A 25,727-nucleotide genomic window follows, 5' to 3' on the forward strand; every position below is an offset into this window, starting at 1 on the left:
GGGTGAGATTCTGTGGCCTGCGTTGTGCAGGAGGTCAGACTAGATGATCAGAATGGTCCCTTCTGACCTACGTTAGTCTCTCATATATTGTATAGTATATAGAAAACACCAGATAGTATGAAGAAAAGCACCACTTATCACGAGTCTCATGATTAAATGGCAAGATTTGGTAATGCTTTGGTTTTTTATAAAGGGAGAATTTGTGGTGTTTGTGACCTTAAACTTTAGAGTAGAGTGAGCATGTTGCAAATTTTAGTATGTAAACATAGTTGTGATGATGTGAAATATTCTTTATAAATCCAGATCCTAAAATTGATTCCAAAGGCCCTAATAAGCATAAAAGACATTGATGGTTGTGTTTCCATATTTAGCTGCAAAAAAAGATTAGATCCAGTACTCCATCTACTGGTGTTTTAAAAGCACTAGCAAGAGATGCAGTTCTTTGTTGAATACACTTTGCACTAGGTTTTCACAGGAAGAAGTCTGGTCTTTGGGTTCTTTTTGATAGTATACCAAGCACAATAAAACATTTTGCCCCTTTTAATTAAATGGTTAAAGTTCTACAGTCTACTTCTCTAAACATTTGTGTATGTCAGTACTCCCACTGAACTCAATGGGGGCTGCTCCTGCACATAGTCATTCTGGGATAGCCGCACAAGAAAGTTGCACTAGTTTAACTTGAAGTATGTAAAACTAATTTAATTAAACAGTGCAAAAGGCTATGAGGGTAATTGTCTTGGCTTAAACAGGCATATGTCAGTTTAAGTTAATTAGGAAATATTTACTTACTAATAGCAGAAAGCCTATGCTGTCAAACAGATGCAATTCATCATATTGTGTTTTAAAAAGAGAAGAAGCTGAAAATGGGCTCTTGTTTCCATGTCATGTGTTGTAATGAGAGGTGTTGCTGTTTGTAGATTTTCCCCAAAGTTTGTTCACAGAGCTACCCCTTGATTGGAGGCACAGCCACCTGTTACCCCATGTGTCTGTTACTCCCACCTTCTCTGATCAATGGTCACCTTGCAAATGCAACATGCTGCTTATACTCCAACCATGAACAGTACAGAAGAAACGAAAGATCAATTCTATTCTGAGTTGGATGATATAATTACATCTATAGCCAGTGAAGATAAACTCAGACTTCTGGGAAATTTTAATGCCATAGTTAGAAAATAGAGTGAGCTTATAGTGGAGTAATGAAGAGCAGTGGAGTCGGAAAAATGAATAGCACTGGTGGTCTACTACTCGGCAAGTGTGCTGAGCATGAGCTTCTTATTACAAGCACCATCTTTACACAAGCTGATAAATATAAAACCTCTTGGATGCATATGAGTTCAAAGCACTGGCACCTGATTGACTATGTCATTTTACAGGCAAAGGAACATCAGAGACTTGAAGATCATCGGAGCAATGCAAAGGGCAAACGGTTGGACTGACCAACGGAAGATCAGAGCTATTTTTAATTTACATGCTGTTGCCCCTCTGCAAAATAATGTTGAACGGGTTAAACTGAAATTGAACATAGCAAAGCTATTCATTTCTTCATCAAAACGAAGGGAGAATATAGAGGAAAATTTGGATAGCAATTCATCACCCCATAATGCACTCCTAAAGAGGAATGTATTCAAATTGGCTGCTGTTCAAGACTTAGAAGACTCTCTGTAGGTAGAAACCAAAGTTGGGACCAGGATTAGTTTGATGAAAATGATGATGAAATCATAGAAGATGCTCAAGGAAAAGAAAGATGTGTTTATGTCTTGGCAAAATGACGAAGAATCAACATCAAAGAGAGAGAGATTCAACAACTTGCAAGCCAAGATTCAAAGGCTGCATTGTGTCCTACAGCATAACTGGTGGGAAAAGAAAGCAGAAGAAATGAAGTATTATATTGATACTAACAACCCAAGGATATTTTATGATTCCCTGAAGTCCATTTATAGTCCTATGAAATCTGGACCAGCTCAACTAATGAGTTGAGATGGATTTACCTTAATGGAGGAAAAGAGAGACATCATTGAGCTACTTAACCATCCCTCTATTGTCAACCCACAGGTGCTAAAAGAACTGACACAGTACCACATATACAAAGAAATGGCTCAACTGGCTACTTGGAGGAAGTGCAAAAAGTTATCAAACAAAGAAAATCAGGAAAATGGCCAGGCAAAGACCGTGTACCAGCTAAAATATTTAAACTTGCAGGCCCCAAAACTGTGAACTAACTATATTAAATGATTAAGGATAGGGGAAGCAAAGAAAATTCCTTTGGACTACAAGGATACAACTGTAGTTAAATAAAGACCACGAATCTGACTATGAAAACTACCGGAGTATCTCCCTGCTATCTATGTGTGGTAAAATTTTTTTCCATATTTTGCTCAATTTGCTTGTCAAAACAGTCAAAGAACTTTCTACCAGAGACCCAATGTGGCTTTAGATTTGGTCAGAGCACCACAGATACAATTTTGATTGTGAGACAGATTCAGGAAAAATGTACTGGGGGCAAAAAACATGGAATTGTATGCTGTCATCTTTGATCTAAAAAGTGTGTAACACTGTGAGCAGGAATGGCCTCTGGAAAATTCTAGAGAAGTTTGGCTGCCCCACCAAATTTTGTTAACGTCATGTCAATTCCCTGAAGACATGAGAAGTCAAGTAGTCTCAGATGGTGGCCTTCTTAAACCATTTCCTATATCTGATGGGGTGAAAAAGGCCATGTGCTGCATCTTCCCTTTTTGGTCTCTTTTCAGGCATTCTGAATTACGCAACATACGACATTCAAAAGGGAATCGACATAAGGTACTGAAGTGATGGCAAACTTTTTAGTCTCCGAAGGCTTACTTCAAAAACAAAAGTTCTTGAGGAACTCGTATTCACTTTGTCGTAGTGAAAGTGACTTACAGCTTATCCTTGACAGATGTTCAGAGGCAATTGAACAGTTTTGACTCACCATCAGCCTGGAAAAAAACTGAAGTCCTCTTCCAACCGGCTCCATCAATCGTTACCACTGAGCTAGACATCACCATCGATGGTATAGAACTAAAGAGTATCAGTCACTTTACGTATCTTGGCAGTACCATCTCAAGTGATGGTTCCCTGGATCAAGAAATATCAAATATAATACGAAAAGCAAACCAGGCCTTTGGAAGAGTTCACCATAGGATATTTAAGCAGCACACTATCAAACAGTCAACAAAACTGACTATGTACAATAAAAGCATCCTTTTATGGGTGTGAAACCTGGACACTTTACCGTTGAAGTAAGCAATTTGAAAAACTTCACAAGCTCTGTCTCCGCTCTGTTCTGAAGATCCACTGGTGAGACTGTCTTCTCAAATACTAACATCCTTGAAAGAGCATAAACAACCAACACCAAGGTGATGATTATCAAAGCTGAGCTTAGATGGACAGGTCGTGTTATCAGAATAGACGATGATAGACTTCCTAAAAAGGTTTTCTATGCCAAGCTGAAACTTGGAAAGCACAGAAAGGGTGGTCAACCAAAACACTTCAAAGACCTCCTTAAGCAGGTTCTCACCTCATGCAGCAAAAATATTGATAACTTTGAAGACATAGCCATGGACAGATGTGAATGAACAGCAGCTATCAATTAAGGTTGTCAACACATTGAGGAAGACAGACATGAAAAATGGAAGAAAAAAAGACCAAGCTTCATGGTGAATCTTCAGTGGAAGCCTGCACATTCCTGTGGGTTACTTTTTCATGATCTTGCTTCTCATGGATTGGACTGTATAACCACAAGAGGACACACACGATGTCTTGATGGCATTGTTGGATATGACAAACATCCATACAACCTTCACAGAGGTTTAGACTTGGATGTTTCATCTGGTTCTCACAACAAAAGAGCCTTCCACCATGCTTGTAGCTATTTCCAACACTTCACACTGACTCAACAGACATTCAAGGCTTCAGAGTGACAGTCCTGGGAGAGTTGTGTTGACTTGTGCGGTTGGTGAATGAGGGTGTATGCACTGTTGTGAGCAGCTCTGTGTTGGAAGTTATTGTGTGTGCTAGTAGGGTAGTTTTGAAGAACTGTGGCAGTGGGGGGTCAAATAATCCACCGTCTGTGCAGTCTTCCTCATACAGCTAATGAAATCGTTGCATGCAAATTAGCTGTAGAGTAAGGGTGGTGATTGGTTGTGTTACCTTAGCTATCATAATGATCTAGGACTCTTGGCATGGCATAGCTACATGCCTTTACTGTAGCTGAAAGCCCATGCTCCTGCATGGGTGCAACTCATAAAGTAAAAATGGTTGAGTACTTAAAAATGAGGTGGTAGCAGACTGTGAATCCCAGTAAGGATTCATCCTGTGAGATGCTGAACAAAAAGAGCTCTTAATCATGCTTGTAGCTGTTTCTGTTGCTTCACACTGACTCAACAGACATAATAGGTTCCAGAGTGACTCTGAGTGACGGTCATGGGATCTTATTATAAAGACTGAGTTGACTTAATGTAAACTAAACTGAAATAAGTCTGATTTATACTGGTGTTTACACACTTCAATTTAACTAGACCAATTAAACCCCAAATTAAATTAAACTGGTGCACCTTCTGTATTTGACAAGACCTCTATTTGCATGATCGGGACATAAGGGCTTGTCTATATGGTGCATTAGTCTTCATCAGAGGGCTATAAATTCTAGTGCTCATTAGTGTGTTGTACATTAACTAGCCCGTGCAGATTCTGCTAGCGCACACTAAAAATTTCCTGCTGCATGTTAATGTAGTACTGTTTTGGGACTACATTAATGAGCACTAGGGACCTTTTAGGGTGTGCCTGCAGCATCCACAGGGGCCAGTTAGTGTGCAACACACTAGCGAACACAGGAATTTACATCCCTCTGGTGCAGACGAATGCCCTGTGTAGACAATCCATTGGTTGGTTGTGTAGAGTCCTTATGGCTCTCTGTGTGCTGGAATAATAAGTGCTGTGTTGGTCCCAGATTACTAGAGAGACAAGGTAGGTGAAGTAATATCTTTTATTGCACCAACTTCTGTTGGTGAAAGAGAGAGAGGCTTTTTAGCTTACAGGGAGCTCTGTGTAAACTTGAAAGCTTTTCTCTTTCACAAAGAGAAATTGGTCCAGTAAAAGTGATTACCTCACTGATTTTGCCTCTCTAAGAGGGAAAACATATTGTTCACTTTTTCTTCTTTGCATTTGCATTGTTTTTGTCATGGGCCATGTAGTTCTGAGCTCCATCCAAGTGCATGAGGAAGAGCAGATAATTAGATAATCCCCCATTAATCCTGCTCTGAAATTGAATGTGGTTTTCAAATATTTTATTTGTATTTTCTTTGGCATGTTTTTTTATTGTCTACATTGATAGCACCTTAAAAACAGCGACATGGAAGCTTTGTTGAAAATGTTGTCCAAAATCAGTTTTATAAAATCAAAGTGCCCATAGCACAGCAATTAATGTGTTTAACAAATACACTTCAATTGTACCAATACATAATAGTACAGTTAAAAATAATGTTAAGAATTAGATCTGTTACATTAATAGTTTGCAGAGTAGCAGCCGTGTTAGACTGTATCCGCAAAAAGAAAAGGAGTACTTGTGGCACCTTGGAGAGTAACAAATTTATTTGAGCATAAGCTTTCGTGATGCATCCGATGAAGTGAGCTGTAGCTCATGAAAGCTTATGCTCAAATAAATCTGTTAGTCTCTAAGGTGTCACTCCTTTTCTTTTTATTAATAGTTTGGGTATGGTTAACATTTTTCTGAGAACAATAGAATTAATGAGATTAGAGTTGATTCCATAATAAATTGTCTTTAGTACAACACAAACAGTTTTTGAAATGTAAGAAAAAAGCCTAGTGAGTTTTTTTTTTCTTTTTTTTAAAGGACAATTAAACAACAGTCTATGACAAATGCCACATAGTTTGGGTCCCAGTTAGTTTAAGCTCTGATCAAACAAGTTGTTCTATGTGGGCAGACTCCTGCGCCAGTGTGGAATACTAGGCAGAAAAAATACTGCAGGGCTGCCAGTTTGATGTGGTAATGGTTAAGAATTAGTTCTCCTTTTCCTTCCGAACAAGGAACTTGTTTTTTAAAGTAAGACAGTATTCTCAAAGTTATTTTGCCCCTCTGTAGAGCTTCTGACTAGACTCTTCCCTAGCCCCTCACCTGCCTGGCTTCTTACTGAAGTTTTAAAGAAAAAGTGCATGAATCCTCACATTCAGATCATAGTTTGAATTTGTAAGACTGGCTCTTAGAATTATTCTGGTTTGTTTATCTGATAAGCAGCCATTAGAACACACCTGAATTTCCACGATCTGACAAAGTTACATTTTCTGTGTGGTGTGTGTTTCTTTAATAGCTTTTAAGTTGCTGTATTTTGGGGCTGCACAAGGAGCAATGTTACTTGGGGTGAGGGGATTTGATCTGGACAATCTGCTGTTCGGTGTGGGAGAGGTATGTACATGAATTGTACTTCATCAAGTTCCTTTGCTGTAAAATGGCAGATGCCAATACTTATGGTGAAAGTGAAGATTAGGTGTCCAATATAAAAGAGAATATCTCACGTTTTTTTAATGGTAGAACATGTGTGGCAACTCACAATCCCACTGAACAAACAGAAAAATTCAAGAAAAATTTTAGCATGACTGTGAACTGAAATCAATTTGAAATTTGCTTTCAGATACCTCTAAAATCATCACTATAAGCAATAATGTTTAAATGTAGATTCATAGATTCCAAGGCCAGAAGGGACCACTGTGATCATCTAGTCTGACCTGCTGTATTAAACAGGCCATAGAACTTCCCCAAAATAATTCTTAGAACAGTTTCTTTGGAAAAAAACATTCAATCTTGATTTAAAAAACATCAGTGATGGAGAATCCCTGGTAAAACCATTGATAAAATGTTCCAATGATTAATTACTGTCGCTATTAACTCTTCTGTCTTTTCTGCATTATTATTGATAATTTGCAATTTCCATCAAGTAACGGACCAATGCCATTGTCAGGATTTATTTTGTTCCCAATATACTTTTAAAAAACAAAAAAAAGCCTCTTCCTTTTTATGCTTAACTCTGCTGGACATAGATTTCTCCTTGTGTCCCTTTGCTTCTCTTACCACTTTTCTACAGTTCCTAGCTTCTGATTTATATTCATTATTATCAACTTCCTTTTCCTCCATTTGCTATATATTATTTTGTTTTCAAAAAAAGAAAAGTACTTGTGGCACCTTAGAGACTAACAAATTTATTTGAGCATAAGCTTTCGTGAGCTCACTTCATCGGATGCATTTTTTTATAGCTGCTTGTTTCAGGATACAAACAACTAGTAACTGTATATGCTTGTCATTATTTTCTAAGTGTCCAATGTTCTTAGAGTGAAACTGATTTCTTTGGCCAAAACTAGGGATAGTGATTGACTAATTCAGCTTTCATATACTATTACTTAACCCTAACCATTTCTTTGCTTTCAATTAGAGTTTCTGATGGGGTATTCATAGAATCATAGAATATTAGGGTTGGAAGAGACCTGAGGAGGTCATCTAGTCCAACCCCCTGCTCAAAGCAGGACCAACACCAACTAAATCATCTCAGCCAGGGCTTTGTCAAGGTGGGTCTTAAAAACCTCTAAGGATGGCGATTCCATCACCTCTCTAGGTAACTCATTCCAGTGCATTAATTTTTAACATCCTAGAGGCAAAGGAATAACCCCTTTCTCTGCAACTCTTTCACAGCAGGAAACAATTGAAGCGAAGTGGTAGCTTCCAGGGCTTCCAATTTCTCAGTTATTTACCGAGCATGGTTAGGAATACCAGAGAGTCTCCCAGAAGGACTCTATTTGGTAGGTTCCTCCCTGGTTTGACAGTAGAAGAGTCAAGGAAACAATTAGTTTCTTTCAGTTTTCCCTGGCAATTCATCTCTTTTCCCTCTCCTTCCCCCACCACGAGGTATATGATAAAATCTGCTATACACAGTTTTTATATCCATGTCCCTCCTGGCATCTCATCTAAGGCAGTGTTTACTAAAGTTGGGGGGCATACAAGGCAGAGAAGTGCCTGAGGGCAACAGGGAAAGCGCTCTGACCGACACTACTCCTTCACTGTGGACTGGCATCTTCAGTTTTGGTCGCCTTTCCCCCTGCTCCTGCAGCAGTCACTAATGCTACTAGGGGAAGGAGAGGTTCATGTCCATGAAGATCCAAGCTCAAGCAGCAGCCTATTGGCCCAATCATCTCTTCACTGCTACAGCAAAATTTGAGAGCATGTGACCAGGCCCCAGGCAGCTACTAATCAATGTTGCTTTCCAAATATACCACCTCTCCTCCAATAAACAGAGAATGGGAGGGGATGAGGAGAGATTGCAGCAATTATCCTGGGGATGTGCCATGAGTGGATGTTGTATGTCATTGTCCTAGGGATGTACAAACTCCACATGAGTCAGGAATGAGTTGAGCTGCTAGGGCTTCACCCCGCAACACCTGAAGTAGATGTCAGGCTTCAAAAGGAAGAGCACAGCTTGTTGGTCCCTGGCTAGGAAGGATAGATGACTTTCAGCTCTCATGGGTGAGTAGGTTGGTTGGGATGGGAAGGTGAGAAAGATTGCTTCTATCAGATGTAGACTTGCACCAGTCCAGGTGGCATATCAGCATTAACTCTCTCCTTCCTTTGCAGAGCCTGGGTGGGGTGAAGAGTCTGCTGAGGATTCAGCCCAGGAGGGGTGGAAGAGTGTGTGGTTTTTGTGTGTTTAGTTTGGACTTTGAGTACCTTGGAAAGGTTGGAACTGGCGTGACTTTGCTGTAAGGCTAAGTGATCTTGAGTTGGAAAATGGAGGAGGATGGGTGGGTCAGCTGGAGACCAGGAGGAAAACAAAGGCAGAGCCACTGCCACTCTGTGCCATGCTGTAAGGCAGCATGGCAGAGTGATATGGCCACAGCATATGTGTATGTAGACTAGAGACAGAGAGAGAGAATATGTGTTTGTCTGGTTGGAGAGGTGTAGTAAAATTGTTTATGAAGCTGGATCTGTAGCCAATCACTGTGTGTCTGGGAAACCTGTATATTATGATTTGGTTTGTATTTTACATGTCAGCAATTCTATTGCCATCCTGAGCAAAAATCAGTGTCGATAGCCTTTCTGTATTCTTCTTATAAGGGGTGGGGAGGAACAGAATGCATAGACCCCATGAAAGATTACAATGCCTCTAGCAATGGTTACCAATTATTGTGTCCAGCTGGTAAAGCTGAGCCTAATGTGCACAGGTCAGTTGGAAGAAATAAGCTCATTCTGTCCTCTAGATACTGTCTCTGTATTTCTGGAGAAGACAACAGTATGTGCAGTGGTTAGGCAGGACAGAGTGAATTACTGTGAATTCTTCAAACATAAGCAAATAGCTGCATAATCTCTGAACTTCCTATGCGTCTCTCTCTTTCATATACGCTCAGTAACAGAAACCGTACGGTTTAACCTGGCCTTACATTATATTATATAATAATGTACAAAAATACTTTTTTGCATTTGATTTTCTATAGCCCTTTTAAAATAGCTTAATCCTCTCCGGTAAGAATTATATTCAAATTTGTGTTTTGATTTTAGCTGAAACCTCAGTAGTATAAACCTCAAACTCTTACGTTGTCATCAAACATAATTTAAAAAAAAGAAAGAAGAGAGATTAGCTATCATTCCTAGGATGGGACTTCCATCTTAAACTTCAAAATTGCTTTATTGATTTCTGGTCTTTGTGAATCCTGATATTGTCTGCTTAGGTGTACACACACAGAGACTGTGGCCTTACCAACCCTTTTCTGCTGGAGCAGAAAGTATAATACAAAGACTAGTCATCAAAGAAGATTCCATGAACTTATTTTATTGTTAATCATTCTCTTCCTATGATATGACCTACCTTTTTCTGGTTTAGTTTTACTGTTCCTTGATTTTTTTTTTCATGTTGCTCATGGCTCATTTTCTTGTCACTACATTTCTTTAGGGCATTTGGGCAATATAATTATTTTACTTCCTTACTTTTTTTATTCCAGTTTGATCTAGAAACTTGTATGGATCATAGAAATGTAGAGCTGGAAGGCACCTCAAGTGGCCATCAATTTCAGGCCCCTGTGCTGAGGCAGGACCAAGTAAATGTAGACCATCCCTGATAGGTGTTTGTTGAACTTGTTCTCAAAACCCCCCAACGATGCGTATTCCACAACCTTTCTGGGAAGCGTATTCCAGAACTTATTACCCTTCGAGTTAGAAAGTTTTTTCTAATATCTAAACTAAATCAGCCTTGCTGCAGACTAATCCCATTAGTTCTTGTCCTTCCCTCAGTGGACATGGAGAACAATTAAGATACATTGCCTGAGTTTTTAAAAAGGTGCTGAATGCTCCTACCTCCAGCTGAAGTCTCATCTAAAAGTCAGATCTACAACCTTGCTTGTTCTTAGGGCCATGTGACCTATGTCACTATTTTTCTGTTTGTGGATCTGCATCCATAGTACAAGGCTTCATATATCTATACTGCAGCTGCATTTTCCTGATCAGGATCTGCTTCTGTTCATTAGTTCAGAGATATTTCTAAAAATCACAGGGTGTCATTTTTGGCTTTAAATTGTTTTTATTAATTATAAAGGTAATTTAATATAAAGGAGAATGGTAATTTACAAAAGCGAGTTCAGTAAAACATTAAAAGGAAATCTGTAGAATATAAATGCGGAAATATAATCATAAATATTTAACCATACAAAACTAGACTAGAAAAAGGCCTAGGAAGAATGTAATGTTAGAGTGTGAAGTTGTCTGACTCGAGATCTGGTGTTTCTTCTCCTATGAGATTATTCATATAGTTTATAGTCTGTGTAGTTTTGCCTTCATTTTCAAAGGAACCCAAGGGAATTAGGTACCAAGTCTGCACTGAACTTTAGTGTGAACTGGGCACTTAAATTCGTTTGTTTCCATTGAATATTCCAGATTGTAGGTGGCCAAAAGAATGCTTGGCCCCTTCATAGACCATAGAGAAGGCATGATCCTTTCCCCAGAGAGTTTATAATCTCTAGAAGTAGACATGGTGCAAAAGTGATCGGAATAAATAACGTTTGGGCGGAGTATTAAAAAATATCTACTATTTGATTTTTGGTATTTGATACTATTTATTCTAATCTTTTGCTCGATTGCCAGAGTTTCAGAACTGCATGTTGAACTGTATACTGTTATTCTAAGTGCCATTAATAAAATAAGTGCATCAACTTCCAGTTGTATTTAAAATGGACTTTTATAATATGAAAATGTGAATGACATTTTTTATCTTCAGATTGATTTTAAAATGTGCCTGCCCAAAGATTTAGGTTGATGTATTAAAAGATATCTTTTTTCCCCCCCTCATCCTAGATTGGTGTGTTGGCTGTTTAAAGTCCCAAACACTTCAGGTCCTGATGGGGGACTCGGGATCAAGACGTTCGACTCTTGTGTCTCGACTGCCAATATTCAGGAGAAGTATTAGTCGAAGACATGACTCACTTCCTTCCTCACCTTCCTCAATTAATACTGTGGGTGTTCATAGCTCCTCTCCCTCCAGCACCAACTCAAGCTCAGGTAGTACAGGCAAGCGAAGGAGTATATTCCGCACTCCTTCCATCAGCTTCCACAACAAGAAGGGGAGTGAACAGAAATCTGAATCAGCAAGCCAGAATGTAAGTGTTTCAAATGGTGTTCAATCAACTCTCAACAATTTCCAAAAACCAAGCTTGGAAGAACATGTTAAAAGCAGAGGGAGGCATTCAGTTGGTTTCGGCAGTTCACGGAGCAAGAAGATAACAAGATCTTTGACGGAGGACTTTGAAAAGGGGAAAGAGCCATCAACTAATAAGAATGTCTTTATAAATTGCATACGTTCTGGAAAAAATGAGGGCGATGACTCTGGCTTTATAGAGGAGCAAAGTAGACAATCTATTAAGGAATCCTCAAGGAAACTTCTCCCAAAATCTTTCTCATCACACTACAGGTTTTCAAAGCCAGTCCCCCAGAGCCAGTCAGTTTCCAGTGTACAGCAGTCTGAATGCTTGTTGGAGATTAAACCATATGTTGAAAGCGATCCTGTAACAATAAAATCCTCTCCATCATGTTCTGCTGAGATAACAGAATGTGCAGGAAGTTCGTTGCAATCACCACAACTTTCTGCAGACCTCACCACAGTCCAGACCCCTTCAGAATTTTTAGTCTTGACCGAAGATTCTTTCTCAGAAGTTGACGTGGTGCCCAATAGTGGAAACATGGCACACCACACAGAGAACTTTGACAATAATATTTCTACCTCTCAAATTTTCCTCAGTCCTGTTGCTTATGTGAGGAAAATAGATCATGTCGAAAGTACTTCCCTGTCTGCTGTTAGATCTCCTGTGAATCATACAAGCTTTTGTAGTACTGAATCAAAAACCTTACCTAAAAATACTGCTGCTAATCAAACACAAGTATTATTGCAAGCCACTGAACTTCCTGTTAAAGAAGCCGAGCACATAGGAGAAATTAACTCAGCATATGCACAGTTAGAAACTTGTGCATTACATCATGGAGAAAAAGCAGTCGAATGCTCTCCAAAGGCAAGTGGATTATGTGAGGACCAACGTGAAATAACGTTATCTGAGTGCATTAGAGAAACATTTCCTGTAACAGAATCAAAGATTATTCCTTCCTCCTTTGAATCCCGATCCTTTAAAACACATCACTCTAAAGGTATGTCATATGGATTTTTGCCTTGATTCTCTTGAAAATGGTGTTCAAAATTGCAAAGTAGCTTTACACATTTGCAGTATTGTTAACCCAAAAAGTGTAAAAGAGCCAAATTTGTGCTTTTGTTCTCAAAAGATTAAATCCATGTTTTTTATCTGTCTTCTGATTTTTAGCTTACTCGGCCCACTCTCAATGTGTGTGACAATGATAGAGTTGCCAACTCTTGCAAATTTATGAGTAAAATAATTTTGGCCAATGCATCTCTTGATTTTGGGAGATGTGTGTGGGGTCTTATGATTTTTGATCTGTTGAGGTTGGCAATACTGGAGACAGCCATAGAACACTAGGCATCAGGATTCGTGGTTTCTGTTCCTGGCTTTGGGAGCAGGGGGTGTTTTAGTCGTTGCAAATGGCATAGCCAAATGCAACAGTGCCCCTGTTTGGGTCATCTGGAGGCAAGGAACCCCAGATCACTGACTGTAAAAGCATGACCATGTGGTACTTGAGCTGAAGAATCGCATCTTTTAGGATGAAGTATAACAGAGTCATAAACTCTAGGGATATGTTTACACTGAAATAAAAAACCTGGGGCATTGAGACTCGGAGCCTGGTTCAATTGATTGAGGCTCACGGGGCTTGGCCTGCAAGGCTAAAAATCGCAATGTAGACGTTCAGACTCTGAGACCTACCACTCTCACGATGTTTAAGAACCTGGGCTCCAGCCTGAGCCCAAATGTCTACAGTTCAATTTTTTAGCCCGACAGCCTGAATGCGGCCAATCAGCTGACCCGGGCCAAGTGCAGGTGTTTTGTTCCAGTATAGATATACTATAAATGTAGTCTAACTGTGAGAGAGTGACATGGGGCCGCATTGTGTTAGTGTGAGTTACAGAAATGCCTAATTTTGCATATTGAAAGATTGTGAAATAAAATGGCTAAGACTTGCTTTTGTTAAAGACCTCAATTATATTGCCATCTCTGCCTAAAGTGACCTTGTGCAAGCTTTCAGTTACCTTATTGGTGAAATAGGTGAATAATAATTACCCTCCAAGGTTGGCGTATGAGACTGGCTCATAATCAGGATTGTGAAGTACCAGAAATATTAACAGCCATTAGTGGAAAATCTGGATTTAGAATGTATAGTCTCCAGTCCTGCAGTTAAATATACCATCCTCTAGACTCCAGGGTATGCATGGGGATATATTGGGCCCATGTTTTGCTTTCCCAAAGTAACATGAAGGCTGCATCATCATGAGACTGCTTGCAGCATGAGCCAAAGTCACGTTATTCACAGTAAATTCGAGAGACTTGGCACAACTGCATTTGTTGTATGTATTGTAAAAATTTTCAAAAGACGGTATGCAATCTCCGAGGAATGCGCAAATACCTATTAGCGTGAGCACTTAACTATGTATGCAGATTGGGTTTGTGTATAACAGGGTTAGTCAATTATTTTTTGTCAAGGTCCAAATTTCTTGGTCAAGGTATAGTCCAGGTGCAGACTCCAGGAAAAAAATAATAAAAAATAACAATAATGATAAGTAAATAGAAAGATTTTGGGGCACATTCAAAAGCATCTGATGGTCCGGATTTGGCCCGCGGTCTGCCTTTTGGCTATCCCTGGTGTATAGGAATTTCTGCACATGTTCCAGCACTTTGGAACCTCAGGCACTGTATGATGTTAGTTATCAGATGAATGGCATTGTCAGTCTAATATAGGCAACAGACTAGTTTTTGTCAGAGGGCACATCTTCAATTTGGTAGTCTAGTCAGTTTACATAGATGATTTAAAAACTTCTAGGTACTACTCCTGCCCTGCATCTCATTGAGCTTGTCTTCACTGCAGTGTTAGCCCAAGTTAACTCCTCTCGAGTTATCTTTGCTTGAGGAGAGAGGTCACACTGCTAAACAATACTTGAGTTGCAGAGATAATTTGTATGAGTAGCACAGAGTAACTGAATCCCCAATGTAGTACTAGCACCAGTGCCAGCAGCACTTAAGCTTCCACCCACATACTCCATGACAGATGGGTTTAAAGCACTGCTTAAACCAAGCCGGAGATTTTTGTGTGCGCAAAGGAGTTGCGTTAGGGGCAGCACTCAAGTTACACCATGAGCTAACGCTGCAATGAAGACTTGGTCTTTTTGTTGTTGTGATTTTACCATCACATTTTCCTATTGAAAAATAAGAGTAAAAAAAAAAGTTATTTCTCTTCCTTTGTTGGTGTGAAGTGAAAAACTCATTTAAAATAAGAAATTGGCTGACTATTCAAGGAAAAAAGTGAAACTAACTATGTGCACAATGCTGTTAAATAAACACATTAAATGGGACAAATAGAGAAACATATTTCAAATACAGTAATTTACATTGTGTATTACGTGATGAGGTAAAAACAGTAATGAGTGATTTTTTATTTATTTATTTATTTATTTTAGTGTTCACGGTGTCCCTCTAGAACAGTACTTATAAAATCTAAGATCAATACAAAACATGTATGTGGATTAAACAAAATTCAAAGGAAATGTGTTTTGCTTGGCATTCATCATTTTACTTGTAATGCTTTGTTGTAGATGGGGGTATCAGACTAGACTACAAATTGATTGCATGATCTAATATGGCAAGTGTATATACTTACACATTAACAAAGATGTATTAAAAAAAAATCTTGGACTAACATCAGCCCATTCTGCAATAAGAAAAGGAGGGAGAGTTTTATAGAATCACAAGGCTTGCTGTGCTAATGTGCTTCTCCCATCTTTAAAATCCCTCCCCTGCTTCCACGTGCCTGAAAATCTAATCCTTCTCCTCTTCCCCAACATATTCATTTATCTGGGGCTGGGAGCTGGGATTCAGCTTCCCAGTGGCAGAACAGATGAAGGTGGCTGCTAGGTTATCTTGCTTTGGTTTGGACAGGTGTGGAGCAGAAGTGGGAAAGTAGGGTGGAGGCCCAGCCCAGTATGTCTGGGCCTCATGCAGTGATATTAAATGAAGCTCCAGTCCTGAAATGAGTGGCTTCCCACCATGCAGGCAAGTGTGTAGGGCATGACATTACAAGTCATGTTTGCCTGGAACCCTTAGAAGCCTGCTGGGGGCTGTGGACGGTTGACACCTGAGCCTGCTCTGGAGAACAGTGGAAGCCAGTTAGGTTCTCTGCACCAGTGGATTAACTGGGAATAGTTCCTGCAGTGGGGGAGGCGGGGGCATGCAGCAGTTGAGCAGAGCAGTGCCCTAACATGCTAAGAGTTAAACAGAGAAGGGGTGAAGGGACTTCTGCACCTTGGGAAATTGTGGACTGGTCCACTGGCTGGACATACAGAACTAGACCCTTGTGTAAAGCCTAGTAGACTGGTGGCCTAGTCTTGGTCTGACAATTTTGCATACTTGCGGATACAGACAAACAGCACAGCTGTGTAGTAAATAGTTGAATAGCTGCCACTCAGCATAAGTGTTCGAAGCAATGCGACTTTTTTCCGAAGAAAATATTTTTTTGTGAATAGCTGCATGTAAATGCTGATTTCTTCTCTATTATAGTTAATCTTGCCAGTAGCTTCAGTCCCTACCGAGAAGGCAGAGTCATAGAGAAGCGCCTGAGATCCTCTTCAGAAGGCAATGCTGGAAGCAGCAGGACGATCTTAAAACCAAAGGACGGAAACACAGAAGATCTTCATAGCTTGCGGAAGCAGAGAGCAGGCTCATCATCTTCAAAAATGAACAGCCTGGTGAGTGCATTCTTACAGAGACACATTTTTGCAATGGCTTTCATTTCTGTACTGATCCTTTTGGCTTCTAATGACTATTCTAAGTACTATGGAACACAACTGTATAGGAATATAAAGCCTTATCCAGTGCAGGGATATACAGTACAATACAACACAGAAAACTATAAGATACTTTTCAGAACATAACCTCAGGTTGTAGTCAACACCAAGTATTTCAGAAGTCTGTGTAACTTTCTGTTGTGGGTTTTTTTGTTTTTTGTTTTTTTTTTTTTGGCAGTCGTGCAAAATTTTCGTATGGCTGGGAATTTCAGGTGGGAACTTCTGGAAAACTTATGATTACCAAATGCTTAGTATTAAAAAAGGAAATAAGTTCAAATACTGCAAGTGGGTAAATGTAGTGCAGTATTTGTAATTGTAAATTTATTGGGCCTGATTCTTCAGCAGTTTCCTGCTGGTGTGACTCTTACCTCAAGGAGTCACACTGACATGCACCTAATGTAACTCAATGGAGAATCAGGCCTAGTCATATGGAAAGTAAATCACGTATAACAAGGCAAGGCTAATTTCAAAGGGCTGAATGCTCCCCTTTCATACACAAACCAGAGGTGGGGAAAAAAAATGCTCCAAACTCAGGATAGATAATCTGTTTTTTGAGATCCCCTCCTCCCCCACTTCAGGATTGGGGAAGTAGACAGCACACTTGTTTTCAACGACCATTATAGAAGATTACTTTTTGAAGCCTGCTTCGAGGTGAAGGGGCAGTCTAAGGAGCCTGTTGACTTTTAAAGTTGCCTGCCTTCTTGTAGGCAGTGCGGGTAAATAACTTAAGGTGAGTGTAGTATACTCTCATGCTTCCTCAAGACAATAAGGGGAAGTGTAGAACATGATGCTGCATGCTGAACAAGCTGCAAGCCATGGACACGTTCTGGTTGGTAGAGGAAATAACTAAATAAGTCTTTTGGTCAGATGGGTTGCTGTTGTGAGATTGTTAAGGGTTAAATAAGGATTTAGCCTACAAAAATATCTGACACACAACTTGCCATGAAGAGTATGTGAGAAAGCAACTCCAAGATTCTCCATCCTACTCAGAATTTCTGCACATGTCCCTCAATAAGCCTGGACATAAGAGGAAAAGCATACTCACAATGACAGGTTTCAGAGTAGCAGCCGTGTTAGTCTGTATTCGCAAAAAGAAAAGGAGTACTTGTGGCACCTTAGAGACTAACAAATTTGTTAAAATTGTTTGTTAGTCTCTAAGGTGCCACAAGTACTCGTACTCACAATGACCACTACACTGCAGGTAGAGTTAGGGCCCCAGTGGGGATTTCTACAAAGATTACCAGACTATCAGAATTGAACACAATCACTCTTTGAAGGTAGGTTTTTTTTTTTGTTTGCAGGGCTGTGGATTAATCCAAATTGACACCAACATGTAAAAGGGCTCTAGCTGCACAATCCTTCCACATAGTTTACAAACCATAATCTCAAAAATGCAACAAATAGAGCAAACCATTGAGGGCAACTTCTGTGATTCCCCACAGCTTTCTGGCTTCTGGTTAACCCAATCCCCTTGATTCTCTTCCTTCTGAGCTGCACTAAATTAACCTCCAGCTGGGATTGTTTCCCAGAGCTGACCCTAAGCCCTGTTTGATAATTAACTTCTGGAACAACAGAGGATTGTCTGTCTCAGCAGGACTTCTCCTAAGGACGTTGCTGAGACAGAAGGTAATGCTGATTTTTAGGAACTTCACCTGGGGGCACCAAAGACTGGTACAGTGTCACAGTCTGTCTCATCTGGCTAGCAAACTGAATTTGTCATTTGAAAATGAGGGAACAATTGTGTGCTATGTCAGCATTGAAGGTAACCTTATTTGCTGCTGAGCTCTGCACAGTTTAAGGTTTTCTGTTTTGTATGTGTATGGCTGGGGTCCTCTTGAGTGCTTGACAGAAAAAATAGAAAGAACAGTTGGGTTATCTGACTCTCACATGAGTGCTTGCCTCTACACATGCTTTGTATAGCCTATGCAACATTTATTAGCTAAACTTGACCTATAAGAACATCAAGAACTTTTCCGTGCATATGTGTGCATCTTTTTTCTTCTCTGTAGCAGTCACCAACTGTTTTGAGTCATTATTATTTCATTTATTTTATAGCATCTGAAAGAGCACTAAGCAAATAAACAACAACAAAAAAGCCAAACATTTTCTGCATGTTTCCCTATTACCCTTTCTAGGATGCTGTCAGTTTGTACAAATGATGTGATATAGAAATGCAAAACCTATATCTACAGGAAAAGGCAACTAATGCCCACCAGTGAAATACTTCACCCAGAGAAATATAGTAGAGTTCTGAATGTCTAGATAGCTGAAGTGATTTCTGTGTAATTTAAAGAGAATAGCTACAGCATGTATGTCACTTACCCTGGGCAGTTTGCATTCAAAAAGCAATAAATAAATCTGATTTTTCAAAAAGAGGACATCCTTGAATTGAAAATGTTTTATGCATATATAAGTGTGCCTAGTGCTTTACAAATTATAGAGCTTAGTAACTGTGGAGCCAGTCCTTCAAACACTTAAGGACATGCTTAACTTTCCTCTCATTGAAGTGGAAGTATGCATGTGAGTAAAATTAAGCACGTGCATAATGATTTGCAGGATCAGGACCAAATCATTAAACAGATCTTCTTTTCAGTTAGGTAGTTGGCTAGGTTGCTGATGTCTGAACGTGAGTTTTCACTTGAGCCTTTTTCTTAGCCATGTCACTATGTGGGTGGCAACATCTTAGTGTCATCGCCCTAAAAAATAAGTGGGATTTTGTTGTTGCATTTTTTTGATTTGAAAGGGAAATTCAAATCTTTTTGTACTTAGCAAGAAGATCTCCAAATTCATTAGTGATCATTCTCTGTTCATTTACTACTATCGTATATCCAATGTGTTCAGATCAGTTGTAGAGTGGTTTTATGCACTGTGAAGGCAGAATACCACAAAATGAAAATCCCCCTTTACATAATGCTTAGCAGCACAAACATTAGCTATAATATCCTCCCCTCCCCTCTCTAAAAATAAAGAACAGTCTGAGGCAGCTAAAAAGACTGAATATAAAAAATGAAAAAAAGACTTGAAGAAGAAAAGAAAGGGTGGGGGAAGCCAAGAAATGTAAATGTTCACAATAATACACAGCTGAGCATTAAAAGTCCAAGAAAGAGCTCTTCAGAATACCTGTCACAAGTGCATCCGATGAAGTGAGCTGTAGCTCACGAAAGCTTATGCTCTAATAAATTTGTTAGTCTCTAAGGTGCCACCGGTACTCCTTTTCTTTTTGTCACAAGTGGTTAACACTCAGTTCAAAGAATGTCAACAGAGAATTAATCTTAATAATTAATATTTTCCAAGTAAAGGAGGGGCAAAAAGTTCCAGAAATGGATGATATTAAATAGAGTAGTGTTAAAATAATTAAAAATCCTCTCCCCTTCTATTGAGGAATCCCAAAGTATTTTACAAATATTTATGAACAGTTATAGGCCTCTCCTCGCTTCTGTGAAGTAATAAAGAAAATCACAATTTCATATTGTGACACTTTGGATTTGTTTCAGCAAACATTAATAAGCAGTGAGAAAATTCCAGTAAGGAGAAATGGATTTGAAAAGAAATATTACTAATCTTAAGTCCCTGTGAGAGTGCTTCCCTGATGATGGCACGATTGCTTTTCCATTCTCCTCTGTGGAGTCAAATGATAGCTACAGATAGCAATTTCTTGGCATCATACAGAACGTTGTAGGCATATGCGCCTTCAGACCCCCACCCTCCCCACCTTACTCCCTCTCCCCAGGGTAGAAGGAATCAAAATGTGGGATAGTAAAAGAAAATAGATTTTTTTTCTCTGTAAAGGAAAAGACAATAAGATAATTTCAAAACAGTTCATTTTATGCAAATGTTTAAATTATTCTGCGATTGAAATAATGAACTGTACCACATCAGAAGTTTTAACTTGACCTCTGAGGCTATTATAAAACTGGTATTTCTAATCTGAGTTTTGAATAAGCATTATTTTTGCAATATTGATTCATGTAGTGACTTACTTATGCCACAAGATGTCAGTATCACACCATTTTAATATCCCCACACATATAATACTGAATTAGAAACAGTGAATTTACTGGTTTCAGAGTAGCTAATATATAAAAAGAAATCCTTTGAAGTGAGCTGTAGCTCACAAAAGCTTATGCTCAAATAAATGTGTTAGTCTCTAAGGTGCCACAAGTACTCCTTTTCTTTTTGCTGATACAGACTAACACAGCTGCTACTCTGAAACCTTACTAATATATAGTTAAAAGTGCATAAGATTTTAAATTGCAGTACAAGACATTTACTTTTGGAAGCTTTTAATGTTGATGAGCCAGTGCAACGTGACAGAACCTTTTCAGTGAGCTTATTTGGTACTGGTGCAGTTTAAAGTAAAGAGCTACGTATTGCCACAGAACCTCTGCTCATGAAAGAATATGAATACCACATTTAGCCTACCATTTTCAGCAATGTGCTAGATTAAACAAGGCTGACAGTAGCAAGTTGAAATAAGGGATAAATGATTTATGTTGACTTGTAGAGTGGAGAGAGCGCTGGAGTAGAATATATGTGAATATAAATCCGAAGTAGAAATTGCAGAACTACTAACTGTGGTATAAAAGAAAAGGAGTACTTGTGGCACCTTAGAGACTAACAAATTTATTTGAGCATAAGCTTTCGTGAGCTACAGCTCAGCTCAGCTGTAGCTCACGAAAGCTTATGCTCAAATAAATTTGTTAGTCTCTAAGGTGTCACAAGTACTCCTTTTCTTTTATACCACAGTATAAAAGTTCAAATACAGTAGTTCGAATACAGACTAGCACGGCTGCTACTCTGTAACTGTGGTATGTCACCTACCACTTAAATCAGCCAAATGACTGGAGGACAGCTAATGTAACCCTGTATTTTTTTAGAAAAGGGCTCTAGAAGTGATCCTCGCAATTTTAGTCCAGTAAGTCTAACTTCGGTACCAGGCAAATTGGTTGATACTATAGTTAAGAGCAGTTTTACCAGATAAGTAGATGAATATGGTATGTTGGCAAACAGTCAACATAGCTTTTGTAAAGGGAAATCATGCACCCCAGGGTCCCAATCAGGATCAAGTTCTATTGTTCTAGTCACTGTACATATATGCGTGAAGAGATGGTCCTGCCCCTTGAAGTTTGTAGCCTAAAACCCAATGATTTAATTGAATTCCACATCATCTTGGGAGGGATCAAAACAAAAGCTTTTTCTGTGAAACTAAAATTTGGGAAGGGCGATTTTTGTTTAAAAAAAAAAAAAAGAGTAATCAAGTTAGAAAAAAAACTAGTCATCAGATAATTAGTTAAAATAATTAGTCTTATTACGGAATTTATTAAAATATACCCCGAAGATATGCCCTCACCCCAAATCCTTCACATTATTGAAAAGCAGAGTACAAAATCAGCCCATCTAAAGCCAACAGAAAGGAACATAAACTATGGCAGATGGAAATTAGGATGGTTAAGAGAGATTTTGAAAAGCAAATAGCCAAAACCAAAAATGAATTAAAAAAAAAAATCCTTAGCTTATCAGAAGACTGAAGTCTGTGATAAAACGACTGGAGCTGCTGGAATTAAAGGTAACCATTAAGGTGAATAAGAATGTTACAGAGAAGCAAAATCACTATTTTGCATCGGACTTCACTACAGAAGGTAATGGTAAAGATAGCTATCCCCGATTTGCTCTTTATTGGTAATAAAGATGAGGTATCCTCAGAAATTCAGTTGTTAGGAGCAATGGTATTGAAACACTGATTTAAATAGTCACTAAAACCTCCGATGAAGTGAGCTGTAGCTCACGAAAGCTTATGCTCTAATAAATTTGTTAGTCTCTAAGGTACCACAAGTACTCCTTTTCTTTTTGCGAATACAGACTAACACGGCTGCTACTCTAAAACCAGATAGCATTGGTCAGCAAAGTGAACTGTTTGAAGTGGAAGGCATGTTATCTTATGCCTATATTTAAAAAATAATAAGCAGAAAGGGCAATTTTGGATATTAAATGAAAGCATGACACCAGTACATCATGAGCTACACTGATTGCCTCTTGGCTTCTGGGAGGGGCTTAAGGTATTGCTTTAGACCTATAGAGCCCTAAATGACTTTGGACCATCCTGCCTTACAGACTGCCTCTTTTTCCATGCTGTGCTGCCACATTTACAATTACTGTCTTATGGCATTAAATGGCCCCTTTTTTTGCAAGATCCCGAGCGGAGATGCCAAATGGATAGATAGAAGATTATGGTGGTCAGGGCTGTCCATCCAGCACTAGAAAATAGGTAACTTTTTCAGGTACTTCTAGAATAATATTGTAGGCCTGGCATGACATGAGTAACTAGAATATGGGTGAGGGCTCACATCTTGGGAGACAGCATTAGAGAGGTAAATGGATCAGCATGTTGGAAGCAGAATGTCTGTACTAGTTAAGGTAAAGGGCAACACCAAGGGAAAAGATAAAAGTGGATAAGTTGGGAAGGTAAAGATGAGGTCAAGAGTAAGTGGTAGATGGACAGTGTGTGGACAGAGCATGCAGTACAAGGATTTGTTTCTACCAAGTAACCAAGCCAGTCCCAAAATGTGTAGTTTTGAAACAATGTATAGTAAATGAAATGTAATGTGTATATAAAGGAATAGATTTCCTGTATAACTTAAGATGTGGGGTATTCCCTATACTCACCTCCTATGCTTAAGCCTGATTGACTCAAGTATAGTTTGATTGTGTGCCTATATAGATATCTCAGTAACGAGATCAGAGCCAAGCTGAGTTCTTGTGCATCAGGTCTTTGAGGCTACTGAGTGGTTAAGGCAGAGGTGGGCAAACCTTTTGGCCTGAGGACCACATCGGGGAATAGAAATTGTATGGCGGGCCATGAATGCTCACAAAATTGGGGTTTGAATGTGGGAGGGGGTGCAGGCTCTGGGGTGGGGCTGGGGATGAGGAGTTTGGGATGTAGGAGGGTGCTCTGGACTGGGACTGAGGTGTTCGGACGGCAGAAGAGGGATCAGGGCTGGGGCAGGGATGTGGGAAGGGATGCAGGTTCCGGCTGGGTGTGCGGGCTCTGGGGTGGGGCTGGGGATGAGAGGTTTGGGGTGCAGGAGGGTGCTCTGGGCTGGGATCGAGGAGTTTGGAGAGCGGGAGGGGGATCAGGGCTGGAGCAGGGAGTTGAGGCTTGGGGAGAGGCTCAGGTGCAGGCTCTGAGTGGCACTTCCTCAAGTGGCTCCCAGAAGCAGTGGCATGTCCCTTCTCCAGCTCCTATGTGGAGGTGTGGCCAGGCGGCTCTGCACACTGCCCCATCCACAGGCACTGCCCCTGCAGCTCCCATTGGAGCGCGTAGGAGCCAGAGTGGGGTCATGCTGTAGCTTCCGGGAGCTGTGTGGTGCGGCCCCGAACCTGCGCCCCGGCTGGAGCACCGGAGCAGGGCCGAGCTGCATGGTGCAGCCCCTGGCCCAGCGCCCTGGCCAGAGCTTCAGAGCAGAGCCGAGCCACGTGGTGCAGCCCCCGACCCAGTGCCCCGGTTGGAGCCGAGCCGAGCTGAGCCATATGGTGCGGCCCCTTACCCAGCGCCCCAGCCGGAGCGGGGGTGGTGCGGCCCCTAATCCAGTGCCCTGGTTGGAGCGGGGCCGAGCTGCGTGGTGCGGCCCCAGACCCAGGGCCCCGGCTGGAGCAGGGCCAAGTTGCATGGTGCGGCTCATGGGCCAGCTTAAAACGGCTCGCAGGCTAGATCTAGCCTGTGGGCCATAGTTTGCCCACCCCTGGTTTAAGGCCTCAGAGGCTAACCCAAAAATATGAAAAACATAGTATTATCCTTGGCAGAGGAAACATGAAAAAAAAAATACCCATATTCCCTTAACAGCCTCTGAATATCCTTGTGTAGAGACACCCATATTTATCTGAATGATTACAGTCTATCTTTTAACACTGGTATGTTACCTCTACTGTATCTAAATGTTCATACACGATACATAAAGTTGTAGCTTGGGCTCTGAAGCCACAAATTCAGAGCACTTTCTAAACAGCTATTTTTAGAGTGCTAGTGTGAGTCCTGCTAGTCTGAGTCTGTTGACCTAGGCTGAGAGGCTTGCTTCTGCAGGCTCTGTAGACTTACCAGTAAGGCCACAGTTCACCTTTCATATGGAGTGAGCTTGACAGGGTTCATTTATAGCTAGTCTAGCACTGACATAATTTCTCCATTTGCACTGAGTTTGGCATCTTGTCCTTTTGTGGGAGGAAACTCTGTATGCCATTTAAAACAAGAACTGTCAGGACTGCTTTGGCACAAAGGCTGAACAGCGTTATCGGATTGGAAATAACTCAGTGCTTGTAGGTAAGCAGCACTTTAGACCTCATTTACTTAATTCAGCACAGGGAACACTGCCTTTCAGATAGCGTTAGCATAAAAATAGTGCAAACAGTGGACTGGGATTTAAGCATTTAATGTGCCTCTGATTTTTAGGTCAAGTTAACTAGAAGCTTTTCAACTAAATACCCTGTAGGAAACAAACGTCTGTAGTGTAGTATAAATTTCTTAACATATTAAGAAGTTGTCAAAAGTCACATTGCAGCTGTTATACGCTTTGAACTCATTCCCGAGATCAAATAGCTAAGAGAAATTAATTTACATATGATTTAATGCTTATGCCCTGATGTTCTTCAAACATCCATAAAGACACATGCATAATAATTTGTGAAAATGAAAAACTATTGTTTGTACTCTGGATGTAATTTTTCAAATTTAACACAATTATGTTAAGAAATGTGGATGGTGAATCAACTTCAGTCACATTTCTAAATTGCATTTTCAAATGGGAAATGATATTTTGTTCTGAAACCCAAATATAAGGACAACTATTTCATACGGTTCATTAGATTCTGGGCAGCAAGGGAACTTTTTGGATTATAAATTCAAATTCTCAGAAGAGAAATAAAATACTGGTTTTAATATTTGTATGGAACCCTTAAGCTTATGTATTCAGAGAAAAATGGAGTATAAACAGTGCTTTTCTTATGGAACCTATCCAACAATAAACAATCTATGTGACTGCTGGCCTGAATAAGTCCCACAAACCTTCCTGATTATTCAGCTGAGAGGACTGCAACTTGTTTCAAAACTATTACACTTTTGGAAGTGGCCAAGGAGCGAAGGATGCCCCTCCCCATCTGGGAAGAAAGATTTCCTCTCAGATGGATTTCTGTACTGCTGTGGAGTTGTAAAAAGATGTGTTAATG

The 25,727-nt window shown here is 40.0% G+C and overlaps 1 protein-coding gene across 9 annotated transcripts in view; it reads left to right on the forward strand.

Moving 5' to 3' along the window:
- Window positions 1–25,727, forward strand: part of CCSER1 (coiled-coil serine rich protein 1) — a 1,112,896-nt gene that overhangs the window by 103,251 nt on the left and 983,918 nt on the right. For all 9 annotated transcript variants that reach the window (XR_005292660.2, XM_043512606.1, XM_038400041.2 and 6 more), the window contains exons 2-3: window positions 11,360–12,700; window positions 16,228–16,415. Coding sequence is in view for 8 of the 9 variants with exons in the window: in XM_043512606.1 (XP_043368541.1) it covers window positions 11,404–12,700; window positions 16,228–16,415 (1,485 nt within the window). In the remaining variant the exon portion in view is untranslated. The remainder of the gene's footprint in view (window positions 1–11,359; window positions 12,701–16,227; window positions 16,416–25,727) is intronic.

Source organism: Dermochelys coriacea, chromosome 4, assembly GCF_009764565.3.
Source record: "Dermochelys coriacea isolate rDerCor1 chromosome 4, rDerCor1.pri.v4, whole genome shotgun sequence".
In the NCBI taxonomy this organism is placed as follows: Eukaryota; Metazoa; Chordata; order Testudines; family Dermochelyidae; genus Dermochelys; species Dermochelys coriacea.